The 27,166-nt window shown below is 43.7% G+C and overlaps 1 protein-coding gene across 1 annotated transcript; it reads right to left on the bottom strand.

Moving 5' to 3' along the window:
- Positions 1-782: 782 nt before the first annotated feature.
- Positions 783-26,865, bottom strand: LOC120936092 (vomeronasal type-2 receptor 26-like). Its single transcript, XM_040348599.1, has 4 exons — positions 26,713-26,865; positions 12,868-13,095; positions 6,754-6,877; positions 783-1,690 (listed from the first exon to the last, which is right to left on the bottom strand). Exons 1-4 carry the CDS (start codon positions 26,863-26,865, stop codon positions 783-785), a joined length of 1,413 nt encoding a protein of 470 aa, XP_040204533.1.
- Positions 26,866-27,166: the final 301 nt, after the last annotated feature.

The following is a 27,166-nucleotide window of genomic DNA, read 5'->3' as shown; positions in this document are numbered from 1 at the left end:
AGGTGGAAAGAAAACAATTGCCTACATATACTGTGGAGCAGGAGTGTCAAACTCAATTTCTTTGTGGGCCGCATCAGCAATATGGTTGCCCTTTAAGGGCCAGTTGTATCTGGGATTCAGAGTGCAGAGTTCAGGGGTACACTTCCTGTGTAGGTGACTTTCACCTTGCAGAGAGATTGCTCTCTCTCTCTCTCAGATTCTGTAAATCTGTCCCCGATGTGCTCCACCGTGAGTGTGTACAGGGATCTTTTTGTTGCAGGAGCTGCTGACAAAGCTGTCCCTCGTAAACATAGAAGGCTTCTTGTGGAAGGTGAGGGAATGGAGATGTTCCTGCTCAAAAACTGGGTTCGAAGGACACATGACGAGGCTTGGCGGGTCGAATTCTGGATTTAATTATTGCTGGTTGGTGATCTTGAAGCTTTACTTCCTCCCACACGCTAATACGTGTGTGAGAGCAAAGTGGGAGCGAGCTACTAACTGCAGGTGTTGGTTACATGGTGGGACGCTTTGATTGGTTACAGCATCTTTTTGTGATCGGCATCATCCAATGGACAGTGCAGTCACAGTACTTAGCTTGTGCATGTTAGGGGGCATGTTAAATAAATTAAGCTGCAAATTAGCATTCCATAATGTACCATCCACCTTCCATCCACTTATGTACAATAGGCAGACAAAAAGCAACTAATATACAGTTAAAACATAATGATGATGAAGATTGAACAATATGATTGAATTTGTTTAATCTGATCTACAGCATTATACATTGAATTAATGGGTTACATTTACACCATTCTCTTCCCAAGCATTGTCCCTCTTGTGTTCAGTTCAGGTTTTAAAAGTAAAATGTAGAGTTTTGGAGAAAACATACACAATAATATTCCAGCACTGGAGGTCAGTATGGCGAATATCTCCACAGCCACCATGTATTTCCCTCTGGTGCTCAGATAGGCCGGGATCATGGCAATCCAGACACTGCAGAACACCAGCATGCTGAAGGTGATGTACTTGGCCTCATTAAAACTGTCCGGTAATGTCCTCACCATGAAAGCCAGAAGAAAACTCACAGCTGCCAGAAACCCCATATAACCCAACATAGAGTAGAAGCCGATAACTGACCCTTCATTACACTGAATGATGATCTTCCCAGGATAGGAGTCCATGTCATACTCCTGAAATGGTGGAGAGATGGACAACCAGAGAATGCAATTCATAACCTGAATGGATGAGCAGAATAACATGACTGTATTGGGAAGTTTGACTCCCACCCATTTTCTACAAGAGCTTCCAGGTCTGGTGGCTTTAAAAGCAATGAAGACCATGATGGTTTTGGCGAGGATAGAAGAAGCTGAGATGGTGAAGGGAATTCCAAAAGTGACTTGTTGCAGCATACAGGTAATATCCACAGGACGGCCAAGGAACAGGAATACAGAAAGGAAGCTCAGTATGAGGGAGAGGAGCAGAATGAAGCTGAGGTTCCGGTTATTGGCTCTGACTATGGGAGTGCTCCGAAACCAAACAAATAGTCCAAGTATAAGGAGAGATGTTGTAGCAAATATGACTGAAGTTATAGAAAAAAATAAAACTAGAATGTCCTCCTCGTATGATAAATACTCATTGACCTTGTCACTACAAATAGTTTTAGCTTTGTTAGGCCATTCATTTTCAGGACACTTCTTGCAGAGTTCACTGTCTGTAGAGTAAAAAGAAGTGAAAGCAACATTAGGCATATTATACCAAGAATGCAACTATTTGAAAGTATTGACAATTTTTTCAGCAATGTCTTTACTTTACAGTAACGTTTTTTGAATAGGAGATGTAATATTAAATACAAATTAAAGCCATACAAAAAAAAATGTTGGAACAAAATTTAATGTGAATAACGCAAGGAAGCTTTAGTCATGAACAAAGTGTGATGATGCCCTACTAAATATCAAAGAACCTTCAGCCTCAGTGATGACCATAAGGCCCCGTACACACGACCGAACATGTCTGCTGAAACTGGTCCGCGGACCAGTTTCAGCAGACATGTTCGGTCGTGTGTAGGCCCGAGCGGACAGGATTCCAGCGTACATTTGCCCGCCGGGCCTTTTTCCAGCGGGCAAATATTTCTGAACATGTTTTAAAACATGCCCGCTGGAATCCTGCCTGTCGGACATGTTCGGTCGTCTGTACAGACCTACCGTACATGTCCGAGCGGCCGCCATCCCTCGCATGCGTCAAATGACTTTGACGCATGCATGGAAGCATTGAACTGGCAGGGCCGCGCACGTCGCCGCATCATCGTCGCGGCGACGGCGCGGCCTCGTCGCCGTGTATCATGTACGCGCGGATTTCTGTATGATGGTGTAGACAGCCATCATACAGAAATCCCCGGGCAGACATGTACGCTGAAAACGGTCCGGCGGACCGTTTTCCTCGTACATGTTTGCCCGTCTGTACAAGGCCTTACACTGTCTATCTGTAACCTTAACATGTATGTAACAATGAAAGTCCCTTATTTGATCACTTTTGGTCTCTTCAGTGAAATCAGTTTCCCGGCCATTACTATTAGATAAGTGCAAAAGTTTTGGAGGCTTCCTCAGACAGACAGTAAGAGGAAGCTGTTTTCCGTTGCTTGTTTGAGAAATCCTCCAACCCTCCCAGAAGTGTCAGAGGTAAAAGAAAAGTGCAGCAATCTTTCCCAAAAAAAAGGCAAAAAGCACCATCAGTAATCATTAATTTCATACAATTTAGGGATATGTTCAGCCTGCAAAGTGTAAAGTGGTTACAGAATCACTTTAAATGACTTTAAAAGTTTCCATTTTCTAATTTCAATATTTTTTTATTGAATTTTTAGTTCACAACAAAAAATGACAATCATGTCAAGAATATACAAGAAGGTGTATTACAAAGGAAAACATGAACATAATAATACATGTACCAGTCAGAGTGATGAAGGCCATGGTTAACGATTGTATAACATTTTGTATCCGAACAAGCAAACAATACTATTGCTATGGGTAATGTCAGTATAACATAAGTTGGAGTGTAGTAATTGGAAATAAACTCCTCAGAGGAAGGAGAAAGCAAAAAAAAAAGGCCATCAATGACTGAGAGTGCAGATCGCTCATTAAGAATTTTTAAAATACCTGTTGCTGCCTAACATCTACAGGTATGGAAACCTTAATTCTGCAACTAAGGCCCCATACACACCATAGAATCTATCCGCAGATAAATCCCATCAAATGGGTTTCTGCGGATAGATTCTATGGTGTGTACACTCCGTCGGATATTTATCCGCGGATAAATCTCCCCTGGGATGGATTTCCAGCAGATGGATATTTGCTGACATGCTCAACAAATCCATCTGCTGGAATCCATTCCAACGGATGGATCCGCTCGTCTGTACAGACTTACCGGATCCATCCGTCCAAAGGGATTCCCCGCACGCGTCGTAATGATTTGACGCATGCGTGGAATTCCTTATATGACAGCGTCGCGCCCGTCGCCACGTCATAATAGCGGCGACGGCGCGACACGTCATCGGCAGAGGATTTCAGCGCGGATTTCAATGCGATGGTGTGTACACGCCATCGCATAGAAATCTTCTGAAATCCTCGAGAGGATTTATCCTCGGATAAGGTCCGCTGGACCGTATCTGCGGATAAATCCTCTCGTGTGTATGGGGCCTCAGACACAAAAACCAAGACTGGGTAAAAAAAAAAAAAAAAAAAAACAGAAACGTAAAACAAAAAATTGTCACAGAGAAGCTCCTCCATGGCAACTGCCGTATATCAGGTATACTAGTCTGTCTAGGAGGTGCTCGAGCTATGGGGCTGAGGGGGGTCAACAAAAATAACACTGTCCAGATAATCTTTGTTGGGCTTTGTTGCCCTTATTTGTACTCACACAATTTCCAGTAATCCTTCCTGAGGACTGTAGCCCAGAACAGGACAGCATACTCCAGGTGCTGCCGGACCAGAGTGTTCTAGAGTGGGAGAATTATCGCTTTATCTCTGGAGTCAATCCTCTTTTTAATGCATGCCAATATTCTGTTTGCTTTGTTAGCAGCAGCTTGAGCCTGTCATCTACAAGGGCCCCCAGTCCGTTTCCATCTTAGATTCCCCCAGAGGTTCTCCCCCTAGTGAGTAGATTGCATTCAAATTTTTGCTACCTTAATGCATTATTTTACATTTTCCCATATGTGAGTGTGGACTTTTGGTGGTAACAGTGCGCCACTCATAATCCACATGTGTAGGACTTCCAGTGTGCGGGTTGTGATCTGCTACAATTCGCCATGTTTTCAGGAGCGCCATGCCCTTCTCCACTGAATATACCAAGTGCTCAGATCGATCTTTAGTTACAGTGAGCCTCATTGGGAACCCCCATTTGTAGCTATGGTTCCTGAGAGCTTTTGTGATGTTGTTTAAATTCCTACGCTTTTGAAGCGTATATTGTGACAGGTCAGCATAAAATTGGAGATTGGTGTAAAAAGCAGGAATTTAATCTCTATTTCTTGATACCGTCATTAAACGCTCTTTAACCACTTCCTGACTGCCGCATGTACATATACGTCGGCAGAATGGCACGTACAGGCACATTGGCGTACCTGTACGTCCCTGCCTAGACGTGGGTCGGGGGTCCATCTTTATACCGGCGTAGCACATCTCATATGCGTTACACCGACGTAACTCTGAGAGGTAAGTACAGTATTCACAAAGCACTTGCTCCCAACGTTGCGCCGTCGTAGCGTAATTTCGTTGGCATAAGTGTAAGTGGGTGTGACCTTATGCAAATGATGGTCCGAGCGTGGAGCAGTGTTTTACGCCCGGCGTATCATGAACGGAGCATGCGCAGTGACGAGGACGTATGAGCGATCCCATGTGCGCATGCTCACAACTACGCCAGCTCAACTTCCTGGGATACGCCGGCCCACTATGCGGCGGTCGGATACCCGCAGGGAGCGATCCGGGACGACGGCGCGGCTATTCGTTTATAGCCGCTCCATTGCGATCGCTCCCCGGAGCTGAAGAACGGGGAGAGCCTTATGTAAACACGGCTTCCCCGTGCTTCACTATGGCGCTGCATCGATCGAGTGATCCCTTTTATAGGGAGACTCGATCAATGACGTCAGACCTACAGCCACACCCCCCTACAGTTGTAAACACACACTAGGTGAACCCTAACTCCTACAGTGCCCCCTGTGGTTAACTCCCAAACTGCAACTGTCATTTTCACAATAAAGAATGCAATTTAAATGCATTTTTTGCTGTGAAAATGACAATGGTCCCAAAAATGTGTCAAAATTGTCCGAAGTGTCCGCCATAATGTCGCAGTCACGAAAAAAATTGCTGATCGCCGCTATTAGTAGTAAAAAAAAAAAATAATAAAACTATCCCCTATTTTGTAAACGCTATAAATTTTGCGCAAACCAATCGATAAACGCTTATTGCGATTTTTTTTTACCAAAAATAGGTAGAAGAATACGTATCGGCCTAAACTGAGGAAAAAAATAATTTTATATATGTTTTTGGGGGATATTTATTATAGCAAAAAGTAAAAAATATTGAATTTTTTTTAAAATTGTCGCTCTATTTTTGTTTATAGCGCAAAAAAATAAAAACCGCAGAGGTGATCAAATACCACCAAAAGAAAGCTCTATTTGTGGGGAAAGAAGGACGCCAATTTTGTTTGGGAGCCACGTCGCACGACCGCGCAATTGTCTGTTAAAGCGATGCAGTGCCGAATTGTAAAAACCCCTTGGGTCATTTAGCAGCATATTGGTCCGGTCCTTAAGTGGTTAACGTGGTATATGTGCAGTCTAAGTATGGAATTCCTGGGAATATTGTCACAGAGATAGGGTGGCTAGGGTAGGCAATATATTCTGTTTATAGTCGGGTATAAGGCTGAGGGGTCAGGCATAACTGCAGTAAATAATTGAGTGGGATATTTATGAAGGTCATGCTAGTGAACTGATTCAGGGATCCCCTAATCTTCATGTTGTTCTTTTCGTGATCTGTCCTCTATATCAGCCATTTTGACGTTGATCTCATCCATTTCTTCCTCTTTGGTATCATGAGCATCAATAAGATCATTTATTGTGGTGACATACTCTCCCATGTTAGACTCTATGTGATCCACCCTGGATGCCACTGGACTGGACTGCAATTCTGTACTGAATTTGTGGACACAAGATATCATGTCTGATTGTAGGGAATTACTCAAAGAGACCAGCATTTCTAAAAGGACAGTGTCCATGACTGGTTGATTGTTAGTGGAATAAATCAATATAGTCAGGGAGGTTCCTGTGTCATTCATGGAAATCGCTCAACCCGTGGCTAGGATCCAATGCATCCATCCATGGACTTCCAGAGGCTGTTGGGAAGGGAGAAGACTGCAGGCTCTTGGGTGGACTGCTTTTTTTTTGAGTATTGCCACATTGTGCCTGTTGCTGTGAAATGCAGTGGGCCAAGGTGGAAGAAGAACCGGTGTCATCTTGCCTGTGCTCCTGTTTGAAGAACACCATCAGCTTCTGAGGGTGGCTGCCCTCTTTTGTCTTCCTGTTTATGCTCCCCTGGTGTGTCGGTGCTGGAATGCCACTGAATGGGGATGTGAAGGGCCCTGTTGGGCCACTATGAGCAGCTGGGCTCTCGCTGGCACCAGAGCTCTGTGATCAATTGGCTATCTCAGATCCCAGCAAGCTCCGCCCCCCCCCAAAGTTTTTATTTTATAATCCAATGTCAGAGTTTATAATTAAAGAAATATAAAGCTTACCAGGTTGGTTTGATATTTCTCCTTCTGAACACGGAGCACAATTATAACAACATGGGTGATATCCTTCTCTTACAGATTTTCTGAACCCCGGAAGACATTCCTCGGAGCATCGACCCCTTGGGACCTAAGATAATATAGAAGGATATTAACTATTCAAGAGCAAAACTACAGATATAAGGCTCTGGTGTTAAAAAATTATGTAGAATACATTCTGTGGTGGAAACGTATGGACCATACCAGAAGGTGGCCCTTCATTAGTCTGAATTTTTTGTTCCGTTTCGTATCGTTCCGTAGGTTCATTTCCGTTCGTTTTTCGTAAGACGCCCGTTTTCCTGTTCGTTCCTGTTCATTTTTCGTACGACGAGATTTTTTCGTATTCCAATCGTTTCGTATTTTCGTTACCGTTTTATTTTCGTACATGCGGGATGGTTCGTTATTCTGTTTAATTCATGTTCGTTACTTGTTAGACAATAATTTTTGTGAATTTTCGTCAATGATTTGCATTCTGTATTTTGAATTCCTTTTTCTGTTCGTATTTTCAGTCGTATGTTCATATGACATCTATAACAATTTGCTATAGATGTCATATGAACATGCAACTGAAAATAAGAACAGAAAAAGGATTTTCGTCATTTTGTACTTTCGGAAATATATTGCGGGATTCGCGGCACTTTCAACACGCGGCTCATACATATTAACTATTGTTAAGCCCCATACACTTGGTCAGACTTTTTTAACAAACATAAAAACGATCATTTTCCGTTCGTTCTCAGAAAATTTGTTTGTTTTTAAACTCCATCAGAAAACCATTTTTGGGTTCAAAGTCTGGCCAACTGATCTCCCTTCAGATGAAAATACACAGAAAAGTTTATTTGGCTTTACTGTACTACTGTACTCAGCACAAAAGAGAAGCTGCTTCACTAACTACACTCACTGCCCATTCAAAAAAAACGAAAATGACATCTATAACAAAAGATTTGCATTCTGTATTTTGAATCCAAAATACGAACAGAAAAAAGGAATTCAAAATACAGAATGCAAATCTTTTGTTATAGATGTCATATGAACATACGACTGAAAATACGAACAGAAAAAGGATTCAAACAAAATACAGAATGCAAATCTTTTGTTATAGATGTCATTTTCGTTCTTTTGCCGTTTTCGTTTTGACGTATTTTCGTCGGATCGTTCGTTCGTATTTGCGGTTGTTCGTTATGCGGCTCATTCGTAATCCCGTCGTTTTCGTATTTTGGTGCTTTAATTTTTTCGTATGTACACATTATTCCGCGGGTACGAAAATGAACATTTTCGTCCGAAAATAACATTCGTACGAACGGGAATGCACATATCTAGTCTGAATACCACAGAATATGCTCTTAATCAGAAGACAGAAATAGACATCTAGGAGTAAAGGCAGAATCCTTTCATTAGAAAGGTTACATGAACAAAACCATCAGTACAAACATAAACACTGCATTAAAAATTCAAAGAGAAAATCTCCTACAATGCAAAGAGAGAGAAGAAAATAAATATCTGTATAATAAATAAGGGACAATGACCATAACATTATATTTTTGATACAAACCAAGGATACCAAAACATTGTGATTTCCAAAACACAGGTTCAATCCTTTAGGAAAGAATATGAATGAGTAATCAGGTATTGTATATCCTTATATTGTCTTATGACATTCTAGGCATCAGTCTTGAAGAGAGGCAAACATTTTGAATAGGACAGGGTACAAGTGAGATTGAGCTTTAATCATTTAATAGGGAAGTTGGAGTATGTCATGTTGTCAATATGGTGAGGATAAGAGAAGAAAGAAAAAAAGGGGGGAGGAGGAGGGCAGAGAGGAAGAGGGAGATAAGGAGGAAGAGAAAGGGAGTGAGGCGGAAAATGCAGAATAAGGTGGGGGTTAAAGGAGTCCTGAGGAGGGGTTAGGAGGGACCAGGTTAGGATGAATGAATTATTGAAAAGAGGGGGAAAGAAATCCCCATCCTACTCCACATACAGGTCAAGAAATTATAGTGTGCGAGGGCAAGCCATTATCTGAATATAATCTACTGATTCCACAAAGGAAAACCAACAAGCCCAGGTTTTCTCATATTTCTAGGGCATCTCCCAGGCTTGATGGGTAAGTTCCTCCATTTCAGCAATTTTGTTCACATGTCTGAACCAATACACTATTGCTGGGGGGGGGGGGAGTTGGTGCACGCCAGTTTACTGGTATACAATGCTGTATCCTGGCCTAGGCCAACAAGGTCCAGGCCTAGGGCAGCACTTTGCAGGGGGGCAGCATGGAAAGTGTCCCCGCCGGTCTTATTGGGCGGACTGGGTTGAGAGGCAAATTAGTCTAGCGCCCCCATAAAGCGGCCGCACTACTTCTGGTATGCAGGCGGCAGACATTCTGGGGAGGGGGGAGGTTGCTACTTCTAACTTCTTCCTCACTTGGTTATATCTTCTTAGTCCTTTCCATAAAAATAATCATAAATTTGCGCTTAAAGTAGAACTATAGGCAACACTTTTTATTTTCATTTTGTATAGAGTAAGGGAGGGTTATAGCCCATGTCAGTTTATTTTTTACTATACCTGTTCCGTTGCAGAGATTTTCCTTCACTTCCTGCCCCATAGCCAAACAGGAAGTGAGAGGAAATCTATGCAAATTAAGGGAATCCATTGCTCCCCCCCAGGCCCTCAGAACTAGTGTCCCCACTCAAAAATTTCAGGGTGGCCTTAAAGAGAAAGGACTGTGGCCTTGACAGGAAGGGATGGGTCATATTTAAATTAGGTTGTGCAAGAGTTTAGTCAGGCCTAGGGCAGCACAAACCCTAAATACACTACTGCTAGTATACACATTTTTCCAAGTTAACTAGATGCATCGCTAACAACCGGTGGTATGATACATGTGGAAGTGATGTATGGTGTAAGAGAAATTGGGGTGGAGTATAGTCTAATGAGTAAGTTGTAATAGGAGTAATGAGGCAATGAACTTCCTTCCAAAAAGGTTGAATTACTTGGCAGGGCCACCATATGTGTGACATGCCCACCAGGTGGAACTCGACTTTGTCAATGCTGCAACGACTATACATGCAGCAGAGGGCCGTCAACGAGTACCTGTGAGAATACGGCACGACAGCAGGCTCAGGCCGCCTCTGCTTTTTTCCCCCATGTCAATGGCTGATCATTAAGGATGCATGCACTGTATTGTCACTAGGGATAAGCCGAACACCCCCCTCCATTCGGTTTGCACCAGAACCTTCGAACGGACCAACCGTTCGCGCAAACATTTAGAACCCTATTGACGTCTATGGGACTCGAACGTTCGAATTCAAAAGTACTCATTTTAAAGCCTAATATGCAAGTTATTGTCGTAAAACGTCTTTGAGAACCTGGGTCTTGCCCCAGGGAACATGTATCAATGGAAAAAAAAGTTTTTTTCTGGAGCAGCGATTTTAATGATGCTTAAATAAAACAAAAACAAATGAAAAAATACTTTAAATATCGTACCTGCTGGGTGTCTATAATAGTGGCACGTGTTTAGAAATGCCCCTGCACAAAATGAGATTACTATAAGAAAAAAGTCATTTAAAACTGCTTGCGGCTTTAATGTAATGTCTGGTCCCTGCAATATGGATGAAAATCATTGAGAAAAATAGCGCAGACACAGACAGTACACACACCACGTAGGTTTAGGTGCAAACTACAGAGCACACGTGCAGTACACACCAAGTAGCTTTAGGTGCAAACTACAGAGCACACGTGCAGTACACACCAAGTAGCTTTAGGTGCAAACTACAGAGGACACAGGCAATAAACCACGTGAGAATACTGCAGCTAGCACAATCACCTGCCTGCCAGCAAATTAGGAAGAACTGATCTAGCTAAACTATACAGTGTATAAATATATGTACAACACCTGGGATGCATATATATCCTCTACACACTGTAACATTAACTGACTAGCCTGCCTGCTCTATCTACCTGCAAAAAATGACTCTGTCTCTCTGTTCTCTCTTAACCACTGCAACACACTACACAAGGCTGACCTGCAGGCGGCCTTTTATAGTGTGGGGCGTGTACTAAACCCCCTGAGCCATAATTGGCCAAAGCCACCCTGGCTTTGGCCATTTATGGCTCTCCGTTTTTTGCAAGCTGTGATTGGCCAAGCATGCGGGTCATAGTGCATGCTTGGCCAATCATCAGCCAGCAATGCACTGCGATGCCGCAGTGAATTATGGGCTGTGAAATGTAACTCGAAATTGGCGCAAACAACCCAAAACATTCGTAATTCGATGAACGAATGAACATACGATGTTCGAGTCGAACATAAGTTCGACTCGAATACGAAGCTCATCCCTAATTGTCACCAATTGAGGAGGCCCACAAGGATGGTGAGCCATGACAGTGTATGCATCAGTGACACAATCCCTGTTGTGTTCCTGCTGGAGCAGACTTTGCATGGCATTATGGACAAGGTACTGGAGGCAGATCAGCAAGAGAAAGTGGAGGACTACCTTTCCTCTCAAGACCCACTTTATCCAGACACCATCATTCCTGTCACAGAACACACAGGAGGAGAGAAGGGAGCAGGATGAGGAGGAGGATTCTGGCACTTTCATAGGCTTTGAAGAAGAGGAAGACATACGTCAATCTGTAAGCAATGGCTTTCCAACCCCAGGACCCTTGGGAGTAGTATGTGGCTGGGAGGAGGAAGTTCCAGATGCTGTCATCCTGAGTGACCCCCGAGGAATCTGCTTCTCAAGCCTTGGCAAATTTGAGACGCATGGGTAACCTTATGCTTCAAAGCCTGCAAACGGATCCAAGAATATATGGCATAAAGGAGAAGGATGAAAAATTAGTGATAAGGGTCTGTGTGACCTTAATTGCAAAGTAATACAAAACCGCTGTATGAATAAAAAGTGAATGGATATTAACCCATGTGAAATATAAATAAAACAGTCCTTGAAAAGTGACACTATATATATATTAAAATAGACCACCAAAAATGTCCATATAAATCAAAAAGTCCCCAACGTGCAGATATTCCACAGCATCCAGAAAGGAGTGGTGATAGAAAAGTGCTTCCACCTGAATAACACACTGCCACTTACCGAGTAAACATGATCTCTTAATTATAGGAGATCAGTTAGCGCATGTAGCAATTATCCCAGCCTTGGATCTCCTCAGGAAAATCTCTACTTGCATAGATGACAACTCGTGCAGTATACCGATTCAGGATATACCACATAGGATAAAAAACCTTACATAAAACCCTTTTAAAATGTATTCAGAATCATCCCGTGACCACGTCCCTCTAGTGACGAATCGTTAGGAGAGTGAGGTTCTGATGTCATCGCGTCACACGCTAGACCCGGAAGATGTGGGCTGCTAGATCGATTAGCCGTCCGGCTCGATTGTTTACATGCTACTAATTTACCTCATTTATGTAAGTGCGTACCTTTATGATTCTGAATAAATCAGCAGAGTCTGCATCATATGGTGGGAGATTATCCAGGGGCAAAAACAGACATGAAGATCAACTGGATTACTGGCTCATGAGAATAGACCACTGGCTAGAACTTGCCCAGTATGCAATTGAGCTGCTGTGCTGCCCTGCCCTGCCCTGCATCCAGTATTCTTTCCGAATGGGCATTCCGTTCCTGTGGAGTTTTTGTGACAGATTAGAGAGTGTGTTTGTCCAGAGACTCCGTGGACCGGATGACATTTATCAAAATGAATCAGTCCTGGATTAGCAGCAGCTATCTTCCTCTGTGCACAGGAGCTCTTTTGTGAGTGTCTATGTCTTGGCCTTTGGTATGAGGAGGGGGTTAGCTAGTCCGTTACACTCAGCTGGACTCTGTAATGTAGAAGATGTTTTGTAGATTATCCACTTCTTCAGGTATAATGAGTATTGGGAGCATATCCCGGCATTTATATCCACACATCTATCACTGACACCTTCATCTAATCACCATGGAATGAGTCAGGGCAGATGTTAGCGGTCTATGAACAGGATGGGGGGAGGGGGTTAGGTTTTGTCTGGAGATGGGTTTAGGGTCAAAACTAGTGTGTTTCTTGTATAAGTTCTGAATCAGCTTCCCCAGTGTAACTCACCTTGTCTCCTTTCCATGATATTCGCTCTGGTTGTAGTGCAAGCTGCAGACCCTCTGAAAGGGACCCATCAAAGTGGCCCACGTGCCTCCAATCGGTGTCATTTGTATCTGTAATTCTTGTAATCCAATTTACAATGTCCAGTGGGATGGGCAGTTCTCCTTTATCATTAAAAAACATTATCTTGCCATTAGGATCAGTGTACAGTACTTCTTTTACATAGCGGGACAGCTTAAAAAATGACATAAATGATTATAGGTAATATGTATATAGAACATTTAATACATTTTTGATTATAGATTGTTAATCTAGTTATATCTCATTTGGAGAATGCCATCGGGATGAGATTACCTTTTTACTGAGCACTGCGCTATATGGGCTCGTTCGCATGTGAAGTTGGCTTTAACTGCAGATCTAGCAGTCGGGGGTGTACATACGCCATGGCTATGATGCTTTGCTTTACAGGTGTGGCAGAAATGATGCCCCCTGTACACCTGCCGGTCATGGCACATTCAAGTGAATTGGGGTGCTTTCTATTGACCACAATTCTGCTTGTTGCCTGGATCAATCCTTTGCTTGTTGTATGACCATGTCTCTGCCTGGCACTTGAACAGACCTATCCGCATGTTCGACTGACACGTGTCACAGCCATCCTTTATGAACAACTGTTCATTTACAATTTCTTTCAACATTTTCTAAAAACTTGTGGCAGAAAAAAATGAAGTTTTCAAAACACTCCCTGTGCCTCTTCGAAAATACATTAGTAGTGTTTTCGTTCCAAAATGTAGTAAATTTGTGGGTGTTTCTCCTGTCCTGGCAAACTGGGAAATTAGAAGAATGTATGCTCCCTGAAAGCCCAATGGTGCTTCTTTGGATTTTTGTGCCCCTCTATGTATCTAGGCTGTGAAAAAGTATCACAAATGTGGCACCCTAATACTCAGGAGGTATAGCAGAATATGTTGTGGGATGTAATTGTAGGTATGCCTATGCTATGTGTGAGAACCAACTTGTTAACATGACACCTTTATGAAAATAAAAATTCCAAAAAATTGAGACAAAAAATAATAAAATACAACTTCAAAATCTCACCATGCCTCTTAATAAATTCATTGGGGATTAGAAGAAGGAAGGTTTGGATAGCCATACTCCAATAAAAACCTTTATTGTGCAAAATAACAAAAGTTCAGACCACAGCAAGGTACAGGATAAAGATCTGACACGTTTCACACTCTCAACAGTGCTTAGTCATAGCTACTTTTGTTAATTTGCACAATAAAGGCGTTTTCATTGGAGTGCGGCTGTCCAGATCTTCCCTCTTCTAATTGCAATATGCTTAGCCTGCACCTGATGCTTCCACCTTGAGGAGACTGCCATTTCCACACATACACCTGGAGCGGTGATCCCTTCCCCTTCTGTTCCTGGATCTTGAATACATTGGGGAGTCTACTTTCAAAAAAGGTGTCATTTGGGGTATTTGTACTGTTCTGACAATTTAAGGCCTAACGAAATGAGGGCATTAGTACATCAGGACTGATACATTTTCATATCTACACCCAATAGTTTGTAGACTTTCCCTCACACTAAATAATATACACTGATGTGGGTTATTTTTACCAAAGAAATGTAGCAGAATGCATATTGGTCTAAATGTATGAAGAAAGATTATTTATTTGCAAAATTTTATAACCAAAATGTATTTTCAACATTTTTTTTTTTTTTCATTTAGTCAGACCCCTTAAGGGTGACTTTAAATCGGACTCATGTCACAATGTGATAAAAAAGAAAGTGTAAGAAAATAAAGTTAAATCTAAGCACTTTAACCTCTCAAAAAAGAATATAGGGGAGGCGTTGCGACCGCTGTCCAAGATGGCCGTATGATTCCCTAGCTTTACATGCCCTCAGGGATCTATGGCCCATCCATGCGTTCCAACGCTTCATCCACGCATCCACTTCAGTGTGTTAGTGCACGTTTAACGCAGTATATTTCAGTTCAGTATATTTCAATGTGTTAGTGTACATTTACTGCAGTATATTGCCAATGCTATCCACCCACAGCATGCATCCTCCCTGATCCTCCATTACCCAAGCAGAGACTAGTGCGCAGTCCACTGCAGCTGCCAGAGTGGCTTATTTTGCCTCCTTGTCCACAGCTATTCCTGCCATAGCCCCAGCATCAGGCATGGAGGAGTCAGCTGAGTTATCTGAACACAGCATCAGCCACTTGCTCTTTGACGATGCAGGCCATTGCTTGATTCAGATGTTGGTTCTGAGGTTAAGGAGGGTAGGAACGTGAGCCTACAGTGAGGAGCAAACACTGTCAGTCATGTTCCCCCAGCTGCAGTGTATTGCTAAAGTTGTCTCCAGTGATGATGAGGATAGAGGGAATGATCATGGGGTCACTGACATGACTTTGGTGCTGGATAGAGCAAAGGAGGAAAGTGAGGGTGAGGCACAACCACAAGGAAGCAGCCATTGTGGAAGAGTAGAGAGCAGCCACCCTATTCCATCAGTAGCAAACTCCCAGCTGTAGACTATAGCAGGTAAATTTCTCCGACCCATCTGCTGCAGCAAAAAAAAAAATACAGCCACTGCCACCCACATGCCCAGCCTCTAAATTCAAGCTTGTCAAAGCTGCTGGCTTTACAAATCCTGCCTTTTTGTCTGATCAATTTTACCCCTTCCATTAATTTTCAGAATGGCTTCCCAGTTGCTATTTTTTATATGTAAGGCCATTCCAGCTCTGTACCAATGTTGTGGCATCGTTGGGCAAGGCAGTCAGCTTAAAGATCCATGTCACTGCTGACACATGGACCAGCAAACATGGTCAGGGATAAGCATGAGCCTAACAACCCTCGGTTCGGATCGCACAAGAACTTGCCAACAGGCCAATTTTGAACACCGTAATTTTAAAGGGTTATATGCATGGTATTGTCATAAAAAGTCTTTGCGGACCGGGTCCTGCCCATGGGACATGTATCAATGCAAAAAGAAAAAAAAATGACTTTTTTTCGGGAGCAGTGATTTTAATAATGCTTAAAAGGGAAAAATAAAAATAAAATATTATTTTAACCACTTGTCGCCCGCCAATGACATATTGACGTTGGCAAAGTGGTTGTAGAATCCTGACTGGACGTCATATGATGTCCTCAGGATTCTGAGCCGCTGCGCGCCCCGGGGGCGCTCATCAGGGCGATCGTTGTTGCAGGGTGTCAGTCTGACACCCCGCAACACCGATCAAGGTAAAGAGTCTCTCACGGAGGCTCTTTACCACGTGATCGGCCGTGTCCAACCACGGCTGATCACGATGTAAACAGGAAGAGCCGTTGATGGCTCTTCCTCACTCGCGTCTGACAGACGCGAGTAGAGGAGAGCCGATCGGTGGCTCTCCTGACAGGGGGGGTTCGCGCTGATTGTTTATCAGCGCAGCCCCCCCTCGGATCGCCACACTGGACCACCAGGGAAGCCCACCCTGGACCACCAGGGAAGGGCAAACCAAAAAAAAGGGGGGCAAAAAAAAAAGTCTGAAAAAAAAAGCATTAAAAAATAAAAAAGATGCCAATCAGTGCCCACAAATGGGCACTGACTGGCAACATGGGTAAATCAGTGCCGCCCCACAGTGTCCATCAGTGCCACCCCACAGTGTCCATCAGTGCCACCCCACAGTGCCCATCCATGCCCAGTGCCCACCTATCAGTGCCCATCTGTGCCACCCATAAGTATCCCACCAGTGCCACCCATAAGTGCCGCCCATGAGTGCCCATCTGTGCCGCCTATGAGTGCCCAGTGCCGCCCATGAGTACCCATCAGTGCCGCCCATGAGTGCCCATCAGTGCTGCCCATGTGTGCCCATCAGTGCTGCCTATGTGTGCCCATCAGTGCCGCATACCAGCGCCGACAATCAGTGCCACCTGATCTCTGCCCGTCAGTACTACCTCATCGATGTCCATCAGTGCCATCTCATCGGTGCCCATCAGTGCCGCGATATCAGTGCCCGTAATTGAAAGAGAAAACTTACTTATTTACAAAAAAATAACAGAAAAATATTTCTGTTCTATTTGTGGGGAAAAAAATATGCCAATTTTGTTTGGGTACAGTGTAGCATGACCGCACAATTGCCATTCAAAGTGCTTGGGCGGGAAGGTGCGTAAGTGCCTGGTATGGAAGTGGTTAAATATTGTGCCTGGGGGTTTCTATAGTATATCTGTAAAGTGGCACATGTTTCCCATGTTTAGAACAGTCCCACAACAAAATTACATTTCTTTTTTTTTGCTTACAAACTTTTTTTATTTGGTACAAAATGGTGGTACAAAAAGCAAAATGGCATACATAAAAGAGTACACATAAGAAAATGTCCAGGAGCCAAAAAACATACAATAGTAATCTATACAAATCTTATGTAACATTAATAAAACATAGCGCTAAAGAGTAGAGAATTAAGATGAGGGTCAAAAGGTAGATATAAAAACATAAGTGTTATTACAGATCAGCAAAAGGAATTATGCAATTTAGATGGGATTAAATAAAGTAACAGAATGTTCAAACCATGGGTACCATTTTTTATTATTTATATGGATCGAATTTTGAACAATGTGATCGATTTTTTCCATAAGGTTTATATTTATATATCTAATGGAACTGTGGGGGATTTCCAGTGAAAAGCAAACAGCCAGTGGATGGCAAAACAGATTGGCCCAGATTCAGGTAGAATCGCGCAATATTTGCGTGGGCAAAGAGCAAAAAATTTTCTCTGCGCCCACGCAAATATTGCGCTTTGCCCGCGATTCACGGAGCAGTTGCTCCGTAAATTGCGCGGGCGATATGCTAAATAGCCCTGCGTAAGGGCGCCTAATGTAAATGATCCCGCCGGGGGCGGGAATCATTTAAATTAGGCGCGCTCCCGCGCCGAGCGAACAGCGCATGCTCCGTCGGGAAACTTTCCCGACGTGCATTGCGGCAAATGACGTCGCAAGGACGTCATTTGCTTCTAAGTGAACGTGAATGGCGTCCAGCGCCATTCACGGTTCACTTACGTAAACGACGTAAAATTTGAACGTCGCGAGCGGGAAGCGCAGCTATACTTTAGCATTGGTTGCGCCTGCTATTAGCAGATGCAGCCTTATGCTAAAGTGGCCGTACGGAAACTCCGTACCTTGCGTGCACAGGGCCCGCGCAACTTTTGTGAATCGGTGGTAGTATGCAATTTGCATACTATACGCCGATCACAATGGCCGCGCCCCCTAGCGGCCAACGCAAGAATGCAGCCTGAGATATGAAGGCATAAGGAGGCTTATGTCTGTCACATCCTAGGCTGCAGTCGGTGTAATGAGGTTCCTGAATCAGGAGCACTCGTTACACCGGAGCAAGTAAGCCCTTGCGCCGCGCAACCTATGGTTGCGCGGGCGCAAGTGCTTCTTGAATCTGGGCCATTGTGTGGATTAGTCTCATGTGCTGTATGGGGAGGCCTATAATAGGGGAGAACAGAAGACAGTTCTGAACTGTCAGTTTGATATTGTAGTTTGAAATCTTAGAGGCAAATTTCTCAAGTTGTTTCCGTATATATGTGATTCTATCACAATCCCAGAAAGTGTGTGAGAATGAACCAATGGAGTTGCAGTTTCTGAAGCATAGTTGTGAAATGGTAGGAATGTAGTTTAACTGGGGTATAGTACCATCTGGTGAATAGTTTCAGTGCAGTTTCCTTAACCACTTCAATACCGGGCTTTTATACACACCTCATTACCGGGCCTATTCTGGCACTTCTCTCCTACATGTAAAAATCGTTATTCTTTTGCTAGAAAATTAAGCAGAACCCCCAAATATTATATATGTTTTTTTAGCAGACACCCTAGGGAATAAAACAACGGTCATTGCAATGTTTTATCTTGCACGGTATTCGCGCAATCATTTTTCAAACGCCCTTTTTTTGGAAAAAAATTGTTTCATGAATTAAAAAAATAACAAAACAGTAAAGTTAGTCCAATTTTTTTGTATAATGTGAAAGATTATGTTACACCGAGTAAATAGATACCTAACATGTCACACTTTAAAATTGAGCATACTCATGGAATGGCGCCAAACTTCGGTACTTAAAAATCTCCATAGGCAACGCTTTAATTTTTTTTTACAGGTTACCAGTTTAGATTTACAGAGGAGATCTAGTTCTAGATTTATTGCTGGCACTCTAACGCACGCGGCGATACCTCACATATGTGGTTTAAACGGCGTTTACATATGTCGGCGGGACTTGCGTGTGCTTTCGCTACTGCGCGCGAGCTACCGGGGACAGGGGCGTTTTAATTTTATTTTTTATTCTTTTATTTATTTTTTTACTTATTTTTTTCTTTTTTTACACTTCTTTTCAATTTTTTTTTTTTTTTACTTTTATTCCTATTACAAGGAATGTAAACATCCCTTGTAAAAGGAAATGTGTATGACAGGTCCTCTTTATGGAGAGATGCGGGGTGGTCAATAAGACCCCGCATCTCTCCTCCAGGCTGGAAACCATGAGATCGGTGAAAAAAAATTCACCGATCTCATGAATACTGTTGCTTACTAGCCGCAATCGCGGCTTTGTTTACTTACGGGGACCCGGGCGTGATGTCATCACATCGCGCCCGGGTCCTCCGACGGTCATAGAGATGACTGGTGACCATCTGGTCACCAGTCATCTCTATGCTTCCTGCGAGCGCCGGACGATTCATTCTCCGGGCCCCCGATGGCACGGGAGAGCCCGGAGAAGCACCGGATGGCGGCGGGAGGGGGGATGTCCCCTCCCGCCGCCTGTAAGAATGATCAAGAGGTGGAACCGCCGCTATGATCATTCTTATGCTGCGCAGAATCGCCGGCAGAACAAAAGGATATCTGGATGATGCCTCTAGCTGCAGGCATCATTCAGATATCCACCCGCAAAGCCCAGGACGTCATTTGACGTCCACCCAGGATGGGAGATCCCATCTGTGGACGTCAAATGACAATGGGCTGGGTATTGAAGTGGTTAATAGCAATTGATCTAGTGCATTTGTGAAGGTTGTTGATAGATTCTTCCCAGTCATCTGGGGAATAAGAGAAGGATATCTCCTGTTCCCATTTCTGCATGTAAGAAAGTTTCAGAGAATCCGTGTTATTGATGAGATTGGGGTACACCTCAGAAATGCAAAATTACATTTCTAAAGGAAGAAAAGTCATTTAAAACAAATTGCGGCTGTATTGAATTGTCAGGTCTCGGCAATATACAGTATGTAGATAACACTCATTGAAAAAAATGGCATGGGTTCCCCCCAGTCAATTACCAGGCCCTTTAGGTCAGGTATGAATATTAAGGGGGAACCCTGCTCCACCCAAAATTCATACCAGACCCTTATCTGAGCACGTAACCTGGCAGGTTGCAAGAAAAAAGGGGGGACGAGAGAGCGCCCCCCCCTGAACCATATCAGGCCACATGCCCTCAACATGGGGAGGGAGATTTGTAGTCGCCCCCTAAAACACCTTGTCCCCATGTTGATGGCGACAAGGGCCTCATCCCCACAACCCTTGCCCGGTGGTTGTGGGCGTCAGTTGGCAGGGGGCTTATCGAAATCTGGAAGCCCCCTTTAGCAAGCGGACCCCAAGATCCTGAACCCCCAATGTGAATTGGTAAGCCCTGCGCTTGTGCTGATTTTGCCCTACGCCCCCGCAAATAATTTGCGCTGCCCTCGATTCACGGAGCTGGGGGCGGGAATCATTTAAATTAGGTGCGCTCCCGCGCCGAGCGTACAGCGCATGCTCCGTCGGGAAACTTTCCCGACGTGCATTGCGGCAAATGACGTCGCAAGGATTCACTTACGCAAACAACGTAAAATTTGAACGTCGTGACGCGGGAACGCCGGGTATCCTATAGCATTGGCTGCTTCTGCTATTAGGATGTGTAACCTTACGCGAAACCCGACGTACGCAAACTACGTAATTTGCGTACGCAGGGCTCGCGCAACGTTGTGAATCGGTGTTAGTATGCAATTTGCATACTATACACAGATCACAATGGGAGCGCCCCCTAGCGGTCATCGCTAGAATGCAGCCTAAAATCTGCGTGGCATAAGAGCCTTATGCCACGCAGATTTTAGGCTGCAGTTGGCGTAACAAGTTCTCTGAATCAGGAGAACTCGTTACGCCGGCGCAAGTCAGCAATTGCGCTGCGTAACTATGGTTACACAGGCGCAATTGCTACCTGAATCTGGGCCACTAGTAATAACCGATCGTCTGTGTGTAATTCCATCAGCGATAAATCCACGCATGCTTAGAATCAAGTCGAATGCGCGGAAGCACTGAACTTTATTTTTCTTGCCTCGTCGTCGTGTTGTACGTCACCACGTTTTGGATGGTCGGAATTTAGTCTGATAGCGTGTATGCAAGACTGATGAAAGTCAGCTTCATTGGATTTCCGATGAAAAAATTCATTGGTTTTTAGACCATCGGAATTCCGATCGTGTGTACAGGGCTTTAGGGTAAGCGGATGGTGGTCTTGACAGGATAAATGTTACTATATTAAAAATGTGTTGAATTTTTTTCATATTCAATTATATGATGTTATTTCCTGATGACTATTATGTATTTTATCTCTTTTTATAGTTCTTTAACTACCAGTGTCCTACAAAGTCCCCTGAAGAAGCCATCGCTGGCGAAACATCAGATTTATAGACACTTTAGTACAAATTTTCGCCTAATACTTATATAAGTTGACCACAACTTGAATGTATGCTTTTTTTAGTTTAAATTGTTTGTATTGCAGTTTTCCATTGTACAACATGAATACAAGAGATGTAAGGAATATAGCAGTGTACAATCAACCGTACATTATGTACAATCTACCAAGGCACAGAGTGATATACATGAAACACTCAAAGTATTCGTAGTTGAGTAGACTATAGAAACTGGATAGAGAAATGGATTGGAAACAACATTTTATGAAACAACATAAACATAATATTAACATTCACAGAGGGTAGGGTATGAACGGGGTAGGAAGGGAAGTAGACTTTGGTCTGACCTTTACAAGAGCAGCTGGAGGTAGTTGGGGTCGAGAGACAATATCAATCTACTGTACATTATACCAAGCTTTCCATATTTTCCAATGAGAGTCAAATTGTTTCGTATTACCCTGTCTGGAAGCCAGTAGAGACTCATAGACATAATGGGATTGGGTAATCCTAAGTACTTCAGAAGCGTTAGGAGCCATATAAATTGCTGCGCTATAAGTGTTCTGGCTACCAAAAGAATATGCGTAACCACAATCCTTAGATCGGAGGGGAAGGTTTCTATGCCTATATTTAGCACTGCAAGATCCGGATTAGAGGATATCAAAAAACCTGTTATTTTTTTTTCTTTAAAATGTATTTTGTGCGTGTACTCGAGAGAGGAGCCGGACTGCAGGAGTTGGGAGTAGGCAGGCCTCCCCCAGAGGCAATCTTCCACCTTTCTCCATGCCCCGGGTGGCAATGGTGGGTGTGTTTGGGGGTCCTCCCACACAGCCCGCCCTACCTGCTCCGCTTTGAAGCCCAACGGGGCAGAGGGACTCAATATAAGGGAGTGAGAGGATCTAGCCCACTCAACCAGCCCTGTTAGTCCTTTGCCTCTCTTTTTTTAGAGACCGCGTGGTCAAAGTGCGTGCATGTTAACCCAATTTCGAGTGCTTGTAAGTGTGGTGGTTTTTGTGGGAGGGGGGTGGGCGTACTAAGCGCAAGCTTACCTCTCATAGCACACCCACCGGGAGTCGGGCTGAGACCACCAAACTCAATTCACATGTAGCTGAGACCGGGCTCCGAACCTCTAGCTGCAAAAGCTGGTCAGATGTTTACAGGACCAGAATACATGAAGGAGGTTACCAACGGAACCACAGTTTCTCCAACACAATGGTGAGTTGGAAAGGGAAAATTTGGACATCCTGTAGGGGGTAAGATACCACCTGAGGGCTATTTTCTGCAAAATTTCCCAGTGGGTAATGCATCTAGAGGCCTTGTAAGTCAATTTAAATGCATTCGTCCACTGGGAAGATGTGAATGTTGTGCCTAAATCTGCTTCCCATTTTTGGTAGGAAAGAGAGGCAACAAAGTTGAGTTTTTGTTGGATATTGTAAAAAAATGATATACCCATTAGTAGGTGTAGGGGAAGTATTATAGAATCACCATATATCTTCTTTTTAGTTAAATATGGTGTGATTTGATGGATCATAAGAGGTGGGCGATTTGAAAGTATTTTTAGCAGTCAGTGGTAAGTAGGCCGAATTGCGTTTGCAGGTGGGTGAAGGATTTAAAGGTGTCGTTGTGATATAAGTCCAAAATAAGTTTAATGCATTGTACACACGATCGGTTCATCCGATGAAAACGGTCTGATGGATTTTTTCATCAGATATCCGATGAAGCTGACTTTCATCAGTCTTGCCTACACACTATCAGTTAAAAAAACGATCGTGTCAGAACGCGGTGACATAAAACACAACGACGTGCTGAGAAAAATTAAGTTCAATGCTTCTGAGCATGCGTCGACTTGATTCTGAGCATGCGTGAATTTTTAACCAATAGACGTGCCCACAGACAATCGTTTTTTTTTTCTATCGTTTTTTTAACCATCAGATAATTTTAAAACAAGTTCCTATTTTTTTCACCGATGGATAAAAAAACGATGGGGCCCACACACGATCAGTTCGTCTGATGAAAACGGTCCAACTCCACTGCGGACTTTACATTAGATACTACTGATGTCCATCAGTTGTAGTCCCCGCAGATCACCAGAGAACCCTTACGGACAGAGGCTATCTTACGAAACAATGCTTTCAGGAAACGGAGTTGGTGGGAATTAGGGGCCAAATCCTCAAAAATCCTGCCAAACTTAACTATTCCCATTTAAGTTACACTGACTTAAAATTTCTACCTAAGTGCCCGATCCACAAAGCACTTACCTAGAAATTTCAGGCTGTGTAACTTAAATGTCTCTGGCGCAAGGCGGTCCTCTTCTGCAGGGGGCGATGACAATTTAAATGAGGCGCGCTCCCTCTCTGGCCGTACTGCGCATGCTCGTGACGTCATTTTCCCGACGGGCAGCGCGCAAAATTACGTTACGTCTGGCTTTGTGGATTGCGACGGGACAATAAAGTTGCGTCGGGTAAAAAAAAAGTTACGCGCCGGAAAAAAAAAAATCTAAATTTTAAAAAAAACGCGGCGATCGAAAAAAAGATCTGTTTTTACAAGGTGTTACTAGTTTACACTTTGTAAAATCAGAACTAATTTTACGTATGCAAACGTAAACTTACACAGAAAACACAAAGCTGAAAAGCTTTGTGGATCTCCGTAAGTCCTCATTTGCATACGCAAAGCGGCATTTCAATGAGAAATGCCCCCAGCGGCGGATGCGGTACTGCATCCTAAGATCTGACAGTGTAAGTCTCTTACAGATGTCGGATCTTCTGCCTATCTTTGGAAAACTGCTTCTGAGGATCAGTTCCAAAGATAGGCACAGGGATACGCAGGCTGAACAGCAGTTCAGCCTGCGTATCCCTTTTGAGGATTTGGCCCTAGGTGTGTAAAGATTTGCAATGGTGAAAAGCTTATTATACTCCACTATCAGGATTAGATAGCGCCCTTCTGGATCTGCATGAATTTCTAGTAGGGAGAAAGCCACTGAGTCTTTGATGGCAATGAAAACTCCTTTTTGCTTAGTCGAGGCAGAAGCGAGGAAAGTATAGGGGAACTTTTTGTGGCTGAAACCGGGCGTGTTGCAGGAGGAAAAATTAGTCTCTTGTATGCAAAGAACATCGGTCTGGAGTTTCAGCGCCTCCCTCCAAACTGAGGCCCTTTTTGCTGGGTGGTTCAATCCGTGAACATTAAAGATAAGATTTTAAGTACCTATGGCTAGATTCACGTACGACGGCTAAACTTTCTGCGGGCGTAGCATATGTTATTTACGCTACGCTGCCGCAATTTAGATGAGCAAGTGCAGTATTCACAAAGCACTTGCTCCATAAGTTGCGGCGGCGTATATTAAATTGTCCGGCGTAAGCCCGCCTAATTCAAATGTGGAAGTGGTGGGCGTGTTTTATGTAAATTAATAGTGACCTCACGTAAATGACGCTTCGAACGAACGGCGCATGCGCCGTCCGTGGACATATCCAAGTGCGCATGCTCCAAATCACGTCGCAAAAAGTCAATGCTTTCGATGTGAACGTAACTTACGCCCAGCCCCATTCACGGACGAGTTACGCAAACGACTTAAAACGTGAAAAATTTGATGGCTGTCCGACGTCCATACTTAAAGCGGTTGTATAGTTAAAATTTTCACTTTCAAGGTAATTGGGCATGTCATTATTTTAAACCGATTGCTATTAGCCATTTTTTTCTTACCTGTATACTTGTGAAGTTACAGGTGCATTCACGAGTGGGGACGTGTACCGCGCATGCGCCGGATCCCCGTTCATTCCGGCAAGCAGAGCCTCGGCCGGATAGATTCTGTGTCTATGTCGGGGCTGCGTCATTTCCTGTTGTAGACGTCAGCCCCGACATCCCGCGATGCTTGCACTGAGTTTTCCCCCCAGAGGATCCTGGACTCACTACGTCACAGGGTGGAGGGTTTTCTCTTGTATTGGAGCAGCTGTGATTCGCTATGCTTCGTTTCCGTAGTAACAGGAAACGAAGAAGAGGCTTGGACATTGCTATTAGTGCGCATGCACGGTATTACGAGAGGAGTATGTACTGTGGGCGGAAATGCATATCTTTACAGACACGGAAGACCACAGTGGAGATGGCGCCAGCTAATATGCAGAGAAACTTTTACAATATAAAGAATATTTGCAGTAAGAACGAAATTTTATATATATTCAAAGTAACCATTTGATTCGTAATTACTATTTATTTAATAATATTGTGAAAATCGTTTTTATGTGGGAGGGTTTACTACCTCTTTAACATTGGCTGCGCCATCTTTTTGGTGGTTTATCTTTTCGCCTGAAAACGCCTTACGTAAACGGTGTATCTTTACTGTGACGGGCGAGCGTACGTTCGTGAATAGGCGTATCTTGCTGATTTACATATTCTAGGCGTAAATCAGCGTACACGCCCCTAGCGGCCAGCATAAATAGACAGCTAAGATACGACGGCATAGGAGACTTACACAACATTTAAGCGTATCTCAGTTTGAGCGTACGCTTAAATATACGACGACGCGGATTCGGACTTACGATGGCGTATCTACTGATACGCCCGTCGTAAGTCTTCATGAATCTAGCTACATATGTGTAGAGTGGAACGAGATGCTGACAGTACCTTACTGAGGTTCAGGAGGGTTCTAGAGGAGTATAGTTCCGAGTGGTAACAACGGGGAGAGGTTTTCGCCAGCAGGTATCCTTATTGAAGGAGTACATCTCGTGCAGGTCAGACCATTGGGAGAGGAGAAAAAAACTGGTGAAAAAACTGAAAAGGAAAACAGGAACAAAAACAAACAGTACTGTAAAAAGGTAGAATCGGTTAGGAATCTGGAGGCAGAACAGCTGCCCATTACTACTGTGGAGGAAAAAAAACGTGTGCTGTATGCGCCCCATAATGCTTCCGAGAATCAGTAGGTTGCTGTGAATGATGTGTGAGGGGTAATTGGGTGTTTTGCTTTTTAGTTTTCTTCTTGCATGATACCGATTGCCAATTAACCGTGTATGCTCAGCTTCACAGAGGGAGAGGGGTTTTCAGCATTATGCTCAGGTATGATGTCTATAGAGCGGAGAAATGTTAGACCTTCCTCCATACAGGTGATCACTGTAGTTTTCCCCTCTAGAGTGACAGAAAGCTTTGTTGGCTATCCCCAGCAGTAAGGTATGCTATGGTTGCGCAAAACCTTCGTCACAGACAGCATTGATTTGCGTTTCTGCATGGTGTACTGAGAGAGGTCCGCGTACAGTTGAATGTGTGAGAATCTCTCTGGAGGCTGATGATTTTTGCGGAATGCTGTCACGAGCTGTTCCTTGGCCTGGTAATAGTGTACCCGCATTAAGACATCTCTAGGGATGTTATCCGGGAGGTGAGATGATTTGGAAAGTCTGTGTATTCAATCGATGACCAAATCAGACTCAGATGCGGTGGGCAAGTACACCCTCATGAGGTCTTTGGCATAATCCTGAAGTTGTGCTGGTAAAACAGCTTCTGGGACCCCACGTATCTTTACATTGTTTCTCCTTGCCCGTTCCTCAAGGTCGGCCATCTTGGCTTTAAGCCAGTCTGTGTCCTCTGAGTGGTTAGCATGGGCATCAACTAAAGTGTTATGTGAGGCAACAAATTCACCCATTTTTTGT

This window comes from Rana temporaria, chromosome 1 (genome assembly GCF_905171775.1).
Source record: "Rana temporaria chromosome 1, aRanTem1.1, whole genome shotgun sequence".
Taxonomy (NCBI): Eukaryota; Metazoa; Chordata; class Amphibia; order Anura; family Ranidae; genus Rana; species Rana temporaria.
Note: the sequence above shows the minus strand (reverse complement) of the source record. Positions and strands in the feature narration are given on the sequence as shown.

What these genes read in the sequence shown, in the direction of transcription:
- LOC120936092 (XM_040348599.1), bottom strand. Translation starts at nt 26,865, where the DNA reads ATGCGGGTACACTATTACCAGGCCAAGGAACAGCTCGTGACAGCATTC. An exon ending in TATCATGGAAAGGAGACAAG is followed by an intron (nt 6,878 to 12,867) that starts GTGAGTTACACT and finishes ATATTATCTTAG; the next exon opens with GTCCCAAGGGGTCGATGCTC. An exon ending in AGAAATATCAAACCAACCTG is followed by an intron (nt 1,691 to 6,753) that starts GTAAGCTTTATA and finishes TTTACTCTACAG; the next exon opens with ACAGTGAACTCTGCAAGAAG.